Genomic DNA, 13119 nt, shown 5'->3' with positions numbered 1-13119 from the left:
ATTTACAAAGCAATGAACTCATTATAAATTGTTACTAGATAGCTAGAATTTTAAAGCTGTACATCAAACCGGAGCTTGCTCTTTGCCAAAGCAAATTTGTGTAATTAAAATAAAAAATATTTATTTCCAGAAAAACCGAGCCCTCCACCAAAGCTGGGTGTGACTGATGTGTCCAAGGAAAGCGTGTCTCTGATCTGGGCTAAACCAGAGCAGGACGGAGGCAGCAGGGTTACCAGCTACCTGGTGGAAGCTCTGGAGAAGGGCCAGGAGAAATGGGTCAAATGTGGTGTGACCAAGTTCATCCACTTCACTGTGTCTGGTCTCAGAGAGAATTCAGAGTACTTCTTCAGAGTCAGAGCGGAGAACCATGCTGGCTTCAGTGATATCAAAGACATGATGACACCTGTGATGGTCAAAGACCAATTTGGTAGGTCTAAATTCAACGGTTTTCTTACGGTCTAGCCAGATCATAACGATTGTACACATTTACACAGATTATTACTAATTTTGCTCATTTTCTCCCTAGAATCTCCTGAGCTCATTATGAATGACTTCCCACACAACACAGTGTACGTCCACGCTAGGTCTACCCTAAAGTGTGAGATACCACTTACCGGCAGACCACTTCCAAAGGTCAGCCTGTCGAAGAACAATGTAATCCTCAAGTCTACCATGAGGTTCAACTCTGAGGTCACTCCTGACAGCATCAAAATCACCCTGAGGGAGAGTATATCCGGGGACTCTGGACGCTATGACATCACAGCCTCCAACTCCAGTGGAACTACAAAGACTTTCCTGAACATTGTAGTTCTGGACCGCCCCAGTGCTCCAATTGGACCAGTGGAGGTCTCAGATGTCACAGAGGACAGTGTGGGCCTGCAGTGGTCCCCCCCAGCCTATGATGGCGGCAGCCCTATTACCAACTATGTCATCCTGAAGAGAGAAACAACTGCTGCCAATTGGATAGAGGTCTCCTCTGCAGTGGCCCGCTGCACAATGAAGATCATGAAGCTAACCACCGGTCTGGAGTATCAATTCAGAATCAGAGCTGAGAACAAATATGGAATCAGCGAGCACCTGGACTCAACGCCCGTCTCTGTCAACCTTCCCTACAGTAAGCTTTTTTCTTTTTGGGTGGTTATTCTCCATATCACAATGTCTTTCCCTTCCTCTTTGATTTATGTATTTTATAATTTGCTCAACTTTCCTACAGCCTTCCCTGATGCTCCATCCACTCCCGAAATCACGGGGGTCACTAGAGAGACCATCACTGTGGCCTGGAAGGAGCCCAAGTCTGATGGTGGCAGCCATGTGTTTGGTTACCACCTCCAGATGAAGGACAGGAACAGCATTCTGTGGCAAACCGTCAACAAGACAGTAATTCGTGCAACACACTGCAAGGTTACCAACATCAATGCAGGGCTCATCTATGAGTTCAAGGTCGCCGCACAGAACGCCGCAGGAGTCGGCCCCCTCAGCAAGATCTCTGATGCTGTGCTGGCCATCGACGCATGTGGTGAGTGGTGGTCTTCTCAAGATATTCTGGTGCTTAATCTATCCCAACATACAAGATAAAGGTATACTATATTGTGTTTAATCATGGTCATCCGTCTGTTTCTCCAGAGCCTCCCATCAACTTACGCATCAGTGACATCACAAAACAATCCATCAGCCTGGCCTGGAAGAAACCAAACTATGATGGTGGCTCCAAGATCACCGGTTACATGATAGAGAAGCGAGAGGACACGAACAAACGATGGACCAAGGCCAACCTGACTAACATATCAGATACACGTTACACTGTGACTGGTTTGACCCAGGACCAGACCTATGAGTTCAGAGTGATGGCCAAGAACGCAGTGGGCTCCATCAGTAACCCATCCTCCATTGCTGGACCCGTCGCCTGCGTTGACACCTATGGTTGGTTGAACTGTGGAAAGACTAAATGTTTAGTTTTTTTTCACGACTTCATCCCTCTATATATGTATATTTAATCTGTGTATACATATATAGATAATATATATATTATTTATAGATGTTTTATTTATATATAATAGCATATATTATATTAGAATGAATGTATGATTATATTTACTAACAGAGCATAAGATAGTAACATTCTTCCAATTGATCTTTCAGGTGCTCCAGAGATTGAAGTGTCACAAGAGTACCTGAGCGAGGTGAGGTACAGTGCCGAGTCTTCTGTGGAGCTCAAGTTCAACATCACTGCTAAACCCACTCCCACTATAGAGTGGTCAAAGGATGGCAAAGAGCTGAAGCCTAGTGCCCAGCTCTCCTTCAAGCACACTGCTGAGTCCACAAGTCTGTTCCTGAGAGACACCACTCGTCTCAACTCTGGTTCTTACGAAGTCAAGGTCAAGAACTCGCTTGGGTCAGCCTATGCCACTGTTAGGCTGCTTATTCAAGGTTTGAAACATTATAATTATGTTCTTCTTGATCCTCTTAATAATACTTCAATGTGGCATGATGTGCAAATGATCTGTTAATGAATTAGTCAAATGACTTCAATATTGGACTGAATTCAATTATATGAAATAGTTTTGTCAGTAATGAATGTAGCCATCCGTTTAGAGTCAATGTAAGAACAGAGGGGAACAGATTGATAGCTTTATGTTTGTGTTCCTCCAGATAAGCCTGGTCCTCCTTCTGGAGAGATCCAGTTGAAGAAGGTGACAGCCGACAACATCACCATCATGTGGGCCCCGCCCTCTGACGAGGGAGGCGCCATGGTGACTCACTACATCGTGGAGAAGCGGGAGACCAGCAGGATCATGTGGTCCATCATCTCAGAGAAGCTGGTGGACTGCATCGTGAACGTGCCAAGACTCATCAAGGACAACGAGTACATCTTCAGGGTCAGAGGAGTCAACAAATATGGAGTCGGAGATCCGCTTGAGTCTGAACCGGTCGTCGCCAGGAATGCTTTTGGTATATTGTGAAAGATACAAACCATCATGCATAAGCGATCACCCATCATTTTTGTGGTTTATATTGTACGCCTTTAACTAAACATTGTGTTCTTTAGTTGCTCCCAGCGAGCCATCCAAACCTAAGGTGACGATGATTACCAAATCCACCATGACTGTTATTTGGGAGAGGCCAGCAATAGATGGAGGCAGCGACATCGATGGCTACTATCTGGAGAAGAGAGAGAAGAAGAGCTTGCAGTGGTTCAAGGTCAGTATCGATCATTTGGTTGCATGCCCTGCTGAGACCTAGCAGACTCCCACTAACGGGTGTTTGTTCCCAGGTGGTGAAGGGCACCATCAGAGACACCAGGCAGAAGGTGGGCAGCCTGGTGGAGAACCATGAGTACCAGTACAGAGTATGTGCTGTCAACAAGGCTGGGGCAGGAAACTACTCAGAGGACTCTGACCTCTACAAGGCCTACGACCCTATCGGTATGTCCAACACATATCTGCAAGCACCACCACCCTGACCCTACACCTTTGAAAAGTAGGTATTTGATGTATTGCAAAGCCATCGTAACAACATTGTTCTGTCATTCAGACCTCCCTGGGGAGCCTTCCAAACTGAGGGTGGTGGACTCCACAAAGACCTCCATCACTCTGGGCTGGGAGAAGCCTGTGTACGATGGAGGCAGTGAGATTACACACTATGTTGTGGACCTGATGAACACTGAAGAAAGAGAATGGGTGACCATCAGCTCCCAAGGAGAGGTCAGGACCTGTGAATACGTCGTGTCCCACCTCAAACCTGGAACATACTACTTCTTCCGCGTCGCTGCCGTTAACTGCAAGGGCAAAGGAGAAGACATCAAGATGTACTCACCTATACAGGCCAAAGATATCCTGGGTTGGTATTAATGCACATCTTTAAGGCTCGGATAATACGACGGCCAGTCATATGAGAGCTAAGGAAAATATCATGTTCATGGGTTACATTTCATGTGTGATTTATAATCATTTAGGGTTGCCTTGACTCAATATAATAAGACATTAGACAATGATTTCTTTTTTTTAAACAAATATTTGACTATTATAGATGAAATCAAATAAATATCCTTCTGTAGAAGATTTGAAAATAATCGTAGTTACCCTTAAAATAATAATATACATTTTGTAAACGACATTTTCAGTCTTCATATCATTGTTTTATTGACTTTGGGATGTCTGTGTGATGTACAGAGGAGGCCGACATGGATCTAGATGTTCCCATGACAACCCAGTACATCGCAAAGGCGGGTCGTGACGTGGAGGTGTTCATCCCCCTGAAGGGACGCCCATCCCCTAATGTCACCTGGCGCCGTGATGACCGCAACATGGCTGGTGATAACCGCTACACCATCAACAGCTCTGAACGTGCGACCAGCCTCCTCATCCCCAAGGTGACGCGTGACGACTGTGGCAAGTACCTGCTGGAGATTGAAAACGGTGTTGGAGAACCCAAGATCATCTCCATCTCACTCAAGGTCCTGGACAGTCCGTCCACTTGCCAGAAACTGATAATCAAGAACGTGACAAGAGGACGACTGAGCCTCAGCTGGGAGGCTCCTCTGATCGACGGAGGCTCTCCTGTTACCAATTACATCGTTGAGAAAAAGGCATCCACAATGAAGGCCTACCAGGTGGTGTCTGCCGAGTGTGCCAACACCTCCTACAAGGTGACTGATCTGGAGGAGGATTTGGCCTATTTCTTCAGAGTATCAGCTGAAAACGAACATGGCATTGGGGACACCTGTGAGACATCTGAGCCCGTTAGAGCGACAGAGACCCCAGGCGCTGTCAAAGACCTGGTCATGTTGGATTCCACTAAGGCCTCTGTCACTCTGCAGTGGACCAGGCCTGATCATGATGGAGGCAGCCACATCTCAGACTACATCATTGAGAAAAGAACAAAGGAGGACCCAAACTGGACTCTTGGTGCAAGCTGCAAGCGCTGCAGCTGTGAGGTGACTGGACTAAAGGAGAATGCCATCATGGACTTTAGGGTATTTGCCAAGAATGAGAAGGGCAACAGTGATTTTTCCCAGATTAGCTCCATCACGGTCATGGACTTCATAATCCCACCAGAAGCAAACCTTATTGACTATCCCAACGGAGACCTGGCGGTTCGTATCGGCCAGAACATCCACATTGAGCTGCCCTTCAAGGGAAAACCTAGTCCTATGATCAGCTGGATGAAGGACAATGTGCCTCTGAAGGAGAGTGAGAACGTTCGCTTTAGGACCACAGACCACAGGACATCTGTTACAGTCAGAGGAGCCAAAAAGGAGCACGCCGGCCAGTATACACTGGTTCTAGATAACAGAGCGCTGAAGAACTACTTTGACATTAATGTCATCACTCTAGGAGCCCCCTCTGTGCCTCTTGGTCCCATCCGTTTTGATGAAATCAAAGCCCAACACATCATCATCTCCTGGGATGAACCAAAGGAGAACGGGGGTGGTGAGATCACCTGCTACATTGTAGAAAAGCGAGAGACATCCCATGCCAACTGGAAGATGGTATGCTCCAGTGTGGTCAGGACAAGCTTCAAGATCCCAAACCTGGTGAAGGGAACAGAGTACCAGTTAAGAGTCCGTGCTGAGAATAAGTATGGCGTCAGCGAGGCACTGAACTCCTCTAATATCATTGCCCAACACCAGTACAAACCCCCGGGCGGTCCAGGTAAGCCTGTTGCCTACAATGTCACCAGTGATGGTATGACCATACAATGGGAGGCCCCTGGCTTTGACGGAGGCTCTCCCATCATGGGCTACCATGTTGAGAAGAAGGACAGGAACAGTCTTCTGTGGCAGAAGGTCAACTCCAGCATCATCTCCAACAGAGAATACAGAATCATTGGCCTGATTGAAGGTCTGGAGTACTCTTTCAGAATTTATGCTGAGAATAACGCCGGCCTTAGCCCTGTTAGTGAACAGAGCAAGCACCGCCTGGCAATCTCTCCTGTTGGTGAGTCAACTCATTGCTTTTAAAACACCAAACTTATTCCAATAAATGAAATGATTTAAACCATCTGAATGATCCATGAAATGCAATAAAAACTCCTTGTTCGCATCTCTTAGATCCACCTGGAACTCCGAACTGCATTGATGTGACCAGAGACTCGGTGACACTGCAGTGGGACGTTCCCAAGAGAGATGGAGGCAGTAAGATCGTGGGCTACAGTGTAGAGCGACGTCAAGGCAGGGCCAAGTGGCTGCGCTGCAACTTCACTGACATCAGTGAGACGCAGTTCACCATCACCAGCCTTTCTGCTGGAGATCGCTTTGAGTTCAGAGTGATCGCCCGCAACGCTGTGGGCACAGTGAGCCCTCCTTCCAACTCCTCTGGATACATCATGACCAAGGACGAGAGCAGTATGTCTATTCTTCTGATTTGACACAGACAAAACACATGTATAAGCTCATGTATTTATACAAATATAAATAACTCTTATATAATCATATCCTAATGAGCCTTAGTCAGAGGAATCACAATAGTTGACAGCTTTTATGTTCTATATGTTGATGTAAACATGTTATGTTCGTATCCAGTCACTCCAGAAATCGAGTGGAATGCTCATCAGGCTTCGACCCTGAGAGCCGGAGAGAACATCAAACTGAGCTGCCGCATCACCGGAAGGCCCATTCCCCAGGTGACCTGGTACAAAGACGGCAAGGAGATCGACAAGAGAACCATGATTGACATGGAGATCGCTACCAACATTGGCTCCAGCAGTCTCTTTGTTCGTGACACAGACAGGAACCACCGTGGCATCTACACTGTGGAGGCCAAGAACAGCTCAGGCGCCAAGAGAGCTGACGTGAATGTCAGGGTTCAAGGTTGGTGAACCCTATTCTTGCTGTCGGTAAAACTGCTTGGTATGTTTGGTGAACCCTAATTTACTATTGTTTAACCCTGTTGGTACTATTAGTAAACCCGGTTGGTAGTGTTGTTAAACCCGGTTGGTAGTGTTGGTAAACACTGTTGGTAATTTTGGTAAACCCGGTTGGTAGTGTTGGTAAATCCTGTTGGTAGTGTTGGTAAACCCTGTTGGTACTATTGGTAAACCCTGTTGGTAGTGTTGGTAAACCCGGTTGGTCCTAGACCATTGTTTAATTTTTGATGGTGTGATCGAGGCTAAGGAAAACACACAATAGACATTACTTTAAAAATCTATATGAATAACATAAATCTCAATGAATGGACATCTTTGTATTAGTTTAGTAAAAGTTGCTGTATTGTGTCCACTAATATTCATACATTCCACTATTAAAAAAAGCTTTCTTCTTGTACCTCCAGACACCCCAGGGCCCGTAGAGGGACCTATTCGCTTCACCGGCATAACTGCTGAGAAGTGCACAGTGTGGTGGAACCCGCCAGAGAATGACGGCTGTGCTGGCATCACTCACTACGTGGTAGAGAAGAGGGAGACATCCAGGATCTCCTGGGCCACCGTAACATCCAAGTGTGAGGCCTGCTCCTTCAACGCCGCCAACCTCATCAAGGGCAATGAGTACCAGTTCAGAATCTCTGCTGTCAACAAGTATGGTGTTGGCAAACCACTGGACTCTAATCCAATCGTTGCTCAAATGCAATACAGTAAGTACCCGCTTTGTAAGCCTAAACACTTAATATAAATATAATAATGATTTCAAGTGGTGTGTAACTCCTGACACTCTACTCTCCAGCCGTGCCTGAAGCTCCAGGTACCCCAGATTCCACCCATCTGACTGGAGACAGCATCACGTTGTGCTGGACCAGGCCCAGGAGTGATGGAGGAAATGAGATCAAACACTACACCCTTGAGAGAAGGGAGAAAAAGAGTCTGCGTTGGGTCAAGGTTTCCTCCAAGAGGCCCATCACAGAACTCAGACACAGAGTCACTAACCTTACCCAGGGCAACGAGTACGAGTTCCGTATCATGGCTGAGAATGGAGCTGGGGTCGGCCCCACCAGCAGCACCTCCAGGCTCTTCAAATGCAGAGAGCCGACCAGTGCTCCTAGTGCTCCAACTCTGGTCAAGGTGGGCTTATTGTCAATGCATTAACAATTATCAGTGAAGTTTTTAACCCGAAACTCAATAAATAATGGAAAATGAAATGTTAATGTGAATTGTGACAAATATAACATTTGAAATCCTCCTTGGTAGGTGGTGGACTCCACCAAGTCCTCTGTCTCCCTCGAATGGACCAAGCCAGTATTTGATGGTGGCTTGGAGATCATTGGGTACAACATTGACATGTGTAAGGCCAGTCTGGAAGAGTGGCACAGAGTCAACAACCAGATCTGTATCAACACCAGGTACACCACCAAGGGCTTGGTGGCTGGCGAACTCTACAAGTTCAGAGTTAGTGCTGTCAACGGATCAGGACAGGGAGAGTCTGGGACCTCCAATACCGTTCAGGCCCTGGATCGACTCACTTCTCCTGAGATCGACATTGATGCAAGCTTCAAGCAGACACACATTGTGAAGAATGGCCACTCTGTCACCCTTCACATTGCTTTCCGGGGCAAACCAGCTCCTCTGGCTACCTGGACTAAGGCGGGTGGAGAACTTCCTATTATGGCAGATGTCAACACTACAGAATCTTTCTCCACAATGACCATTGAAAGCTGTACCCGCTACGAAGCTGGCAAGTACACCCTGTCGCTGGAGAACAACGGTGGCTGCAAGTCAATCACCTTCACTGTCAAGGTGCTTGACACCCCTGGGCCTCCAGGAGCTATCACTTTCAAAGACGTTACCCGTGGAGCACTGACCATGATGTGGGATGCCCCAACCAATGACGGAGGAGCCCGCGTCCATCACTACAAGGTAGAGAAGCGTGAAGCCAGCCGTCTTGCTTGGCAGGAGGTTAGCTCTAAAAGCTCCCGCCAGATGATCCGAGTCACCGGATTGGACATTGGTTTACCATATCTCTTCAGAATAATCGCCGTAAACCAGTATGGACATGGAGAGCCTCACGAGATGACAGAGCCCGTGGTGGCTACAGAGGAGCCAGCTCCACCCAAGAGGCTGGATGTCGTTGACACCACCAGCTCCACTGCCTCCCTGGTGTGGCTGAAACCTGAACACGACGGAGGCAGCCGCATCAGAGGCTACATAGTGGAGTTTAGAGTGAAAGGTAGCGACTGCTGGGTTCTAGCTGGGGAGACCAAATCGCTTAAAATGCTTGTGGAGGGTCTGACGGAGAACTCAGAGTATGACTTTAGGGTCAAGGCCAAGAACGACACTGGAGTCGGCGAACCCCAGGGAACCTTTACCTCTGTGGTGATCAAGGAACCTCGCATTGAGCCCACGGCCGACCTCAGCAGCATTACCAACCAACTCATCACCTGCAAGACCTCCAACACCTTTACCCTCGACATCCCCATTAGTGGAAGGCCTGCTCCCAAGGTGACCTGGAAGCTGGAAGAAATGAAGCTGAAGGAAACTGACAGAGTATTCATCAGAACAACCAATGAAAGAACTACGCTGGTGGTCAAAGACAGCAAGAGGAGAGACAGTGGCAAGTACTACCTGATCCTGGAGAATGCTGCTGGAGTCAAGACCTTCACTGTGACCACATTGGTGGTGGGCCGACCGAGTGCCCCCACTGGCCCAGTGGAGATATCTGGTGTGTCTTCAGAGTCCTGCAGCCTGTCCTGGTCCGAGCCTGCTGACGACGGTGGCACAGAGATCACCAACTACATCGTAGAGAAAAGGGAGTCAGGCCATTCCTCTTGGCAGGTGGTAAACTCCAGTGTAAAGAGAACCACCATTAAGGTGACTCACCTGACCAAGTACATGGAGTACACCTTCAGGGTGTGTGCTGAAAACAAGTTTGGAGTCAGCAAATCAATTGAGTCTGCTGCAGTGGTAATTGAACATCCATTCGGTGAGTTGTGTCTCTGCTCGGAAAAAACAAAAAAATGATTGCCTCGTAATATATAAACAGTGTTTTTCAGGCAATTCTTATTGAAAGTAATGTTTTATTTTTCATTGGTTTCATCTAGTCTCTCCCAGTCCTCCTACTCGTCCAGACGTGGTATCTGTATCTGCTAGTGCCATCAGCATTAAATGGGACCTGCCTTATGCTGATGGAGGCAGTGCTTTGACTGGCTACTGGATTGAGAAGAAGGAGAGAAACACCATTCTGTGGGTGAGAGAGAACAAGCTGCCTTGCCTGGAGTGCCATTACAAGGTTTCCAACCTGATCGAGGGCCTGGAATACCAGTTCAGGGTGTATGCCATGAACATTGCAGGACTCAGCAAAGCCAGCGAGGCATCCAGACCTGTGATTGCCCTCAACCCAGTTGGTAAGGAACATGATGCTTTCTTCTCCAATATTGATTCGGTTGAGGACAATGATCCAGTTTTCAGTTCAATAACTTCTGACTAGCCACGTTTTTAATATGCTGAGGTTAACAGCAATAACTTTCAATAACTTTCTTCGTCCCTGATCAGATCCTCCTGGTAAACCCGAAGTGACAGACATTACCCGTTCCTCCGTCACCCTGGCCTGGACTGTGCCTTCCAACGATGGAGGTAGTAAGATTGTTGGCTACGTGGTGGAGAGGAAGGTCTACAGCACAGATGAGTGGGACGACAACCGCTGGCTGAAATGTAACTACACCACCATCACCGAGACTTACTTCACCGTGGCCAGCCTTGGAGAAGGAGAGACCTTTGAGTACCGGGTCATCGCCAAGAATGCTGCTGGAGTTCATAGTGCTCCCTCCGAGACCACTGGACCCGTCACATGCAAGGATGAATACTGTAAGTAACATCAAGATCGGTAACAGTACAGTCACCCTTCTCTTAATCTGGTCTGATCTGAAGCATTGATGTGGTTCATATCAAAATTGGTAGAATACAATATATCAAATATTATATCTAGTTTCAGAAGTTCTTGTGTATAAACTTGTCTGGGCGCATATTTTCATATCACTGCACAGCTATAGACTGGCTATAGACTAATGATATGTAATATTGATGATTGTTAGTGTCTTCCGTGGTAACATTGTTTTAAAATCCTTTTCTGCAGCTCCTCCCAAAGCTGAACTCGACAGCAAGCTGATGGGCGAGACTGTCACTGTCCGAGCTGGATCAGACCTTGTCCTAGACGGGGCTGTGGGAGGAAAGCCAGAACCTAAGGTGTTTTGGTCCAAGGGAGAGAAAGTTCTGGAGCTGGGAGAGAAATACTCTCTAACCTACACCACCACTAGAGCCATGGCTGTCATCAAGAACTGTGACCGATACGACACTGGCAGATACATCCTGACAGTCAAGAATGCCAGTGGAATCCGGACCGCTGCAGTTAATGTGAAAGTCCTCGGTAAGGAGAAGATATTCAACTGGACTGCCTCTCTATTCAAACAGGACTCATGATTGTTCCTCTCCTACCCTTAGTTACTGTGAGTCATCTAAATAATGTATGTATTGTATATCTGCAGACACCCCTGGAGCTCCAGCTGATAAGATAGTGATCAGCCGTGTCACTGAGGAAAAGTGCTCGGTGTCCTGGAAGATTCCTCTGGAGGACGGGGGAGACTTGGTAACACACTACATTGTGGAGCGAAGAGAGACCAGCCGCCTCAACTGGGTCATCATGGAGACGGAGTGCAAGACACTGTCCTGCGTCAGCAGCAAACTCATCAAGAACAACGAGTACGTCTTCAGAGTCAGAGGAGTCAATAAGTATGGAGCTGGAGTCCCTCAGGAGTCTGAGCCAGTCGTCGCCAGGAATGCCTACAGTAAGCAATGCCCCTGAAAACTAGTCCAAACTCCATCTGGTTCTGTTTGGATGCCTTTCTGACCTGCTGTGTGTCTCTTCTAGCCATCCCAACGCCACCAGGTACCCCTGAGACCACGGCGGTGGGCAAAGAGCATGTCATCATTGAATGGATGAAGCCGGAGAGCGATGGAGGCAGCGAGATCAAGACCTACATGGTGGACAAACGAGAGAAGAGCAGCACCAGGTCAGATACTCACTTTCCTCTTCCTCATCTTTTCCCCTCTCTCTCTCCCTGTTCAACGGGCTCTCTGTTTAACGCTTTTCCTTTCTCTCTGCTCAGATGGACGCGCGTCAATAAGACCTTCACCATCTATGACACTCGCCTGAAGATCACAGGCCTGTTGGAGGGTAGTGACTACCAGTTTAGAGTGACGGCGATCAACGCAGCCGGCAGCAGTCAGCCAAGCGATGCCTCTCCTTACATCCTCTGCAAGGACCCCACTTGTAAGGAACCCAGATGGCTATTCCTATGCAAATGTGGTTATTTTTAATTATTCATCCTTGCCCTTCTACGAATGACTGTGATTGCTGTGTTTCTCTCAGATACCCCGGCACCCCCCTCAGTTCCTCGCATCACTGACACCACCAAGCACAGTGTTAGTCTGATCTGGACGCGACCCATGTACGATGGTGGCTCAGATGTCACTGGCTACGTGGTGGAGATCCTGGAGGAGGACTCTGAGCAGTGGTACCGTGCCACTGCCAAACCTATCAAGACCAATAAGTATGTCGCTGCCGGTCTGGCATCCAATAAGAAATACTGCTTCAGGGTTGCGGGCACCAACAGCAACGGCACTGGAGAGTTCAGTGAGCCCTGCGTGCCCATAGAACCCGTGGAGAGAGTTGGTAAGTAATTCCCCTCTATGTTTCGATGAAGTACAGTTGGAAAAAAACTGCAGATGAAACTCATTCAGTTTTCTGACATTAGCTGACAGTATTATTGTCTTGAAAAATGAATTAATTATAATATAGTTGATTCATTGATTGCGTTGCATTATATAGGCAAACATATGTATCAGTGTATTAATAGGCTATTGGTTTTTCTCCCCAGACATGCCGGAACTGGAGCTGGCTGAAGACCTGAAGAAAACAGTTTGTTTGCGTGCCGGGGGAACCCTTCGCCTCTTTGTGGCAGTAAGCGGCCGGCCGACCCCCGTGGTGACATGGAGGAAGACCGGGGTGGAGCTCCAAAGCAGAGGCTTCATTGAGACCACTGACAGTCACACATGTCTGGTTGTTGAGAAGGTTGACCGCTATGATTCAGGGAAATATGTTGTGGAAGCTGAAAACCCCTCTGGAAAGAAGACCACCACCATTCTGGTTAAAATCTACGGTAGGTCATAGCAACATGATAATGTATCATAGTGAGAAAA

At 47.5% G+C, this 13119-nt stretch overlaps 1 protein-coding gene across 35 annotated transcripts in view; it reads left to right on the top strand.

Annotated features, from left to right (window-relative positions):
• The window catches only part of ttn.2 (titin, tandem duplicate 2), a 212423-nt gene that overhangs the window by 181273 nt on the left and 18031 nt on the right, over window positions 1–13119 (top strand). For all 35 annotated transcript variants that reach the window (XM_060074563.1, XM_060074557.1, XM_060074583.1 and 32 more), the window contains 23 exons: window positions 131–427; window positions 527–1114; window positions 1214–1516; window positions 1624–1920; window positions 2140–2427; window positions 2650–2949; window positions 3047–3198; window positions 3272–3422; window positions 3532–3837; window positions 4170–5936; window positions 6050–6343; window positions 6521–6808; window positions 7269–7568; window positions 7658–7992; window positions 8119–9847; window positions 9966–10268; window positions 10417–10728; window positions 10997–11287; window positions 11406–11705; window positions 11789–11930; window positions 12027–12190; window positions 12290–12592; window positions 12798–13079. In XM_060074563.1, coding sequence (XP_059930546.1) covers window positions 131–427; window positions 527–1114; window positions 1214–1516; window positions 1624–1920; window positions 2140–2427; window positions 2650–2949; window positions 3047–3198; window positions 3272–3422; window positions 3532–3837; window positions 4170–5936; window positions 6050–6343; window positions 6521–6808; window positions 7269–7568; window positions 7658–7992; window positions 8119–9847; window positions 9966–10268; window positions 10417–10728; window positions 10997–11287; window positions 11406–11705; window positions 11789–11930; window positions 12027–12190; window positions 12290–12592; window positions 12798–13079 — 9492 coding nt within the window. The remainder of the gene's footprint in view (window positions 1–130; window positions 428–526; window positions 1115–1213; window positions 1517–1623; window positions 1921–2139; window positions 2428–2649; window positions 2950–3046; window positions 3199–3271; window positions 3423–3531; window positions 3838–4169; window positions 5937–6049; window positions 6344–6520; window positions 6809–7268; window positions 7569–7657; window positions 7993–8118; window positions 9848–9965; window positions 10269–10416; window positions 10729–10996; window positions 11288–11405; window positions 11706–11788; window positions 11931–12026; window positions 12191–12289; window positions 12593–12797; window positions 13080–13119) is intronic.

This window comes from Gadus macrocephalus, chromosome 16 (genome assembly GCF_031168955.1).
Source record: "Gadus macrocephalus chromosome 16, ASM3116895v1".
NCBI classification, from domain to species: domain Eukaryota; kingdom Metazoa; phylum Chordata; class Actinopteri; order Gadiformes; family Gadidae; genus Gadus; species Gadus macrocephalus.
The sequence above is the reverse complement of the archived record's forward strand: the minus strand, read 5'-3'. Positions and strand labels throughout refer to the sequence as shown.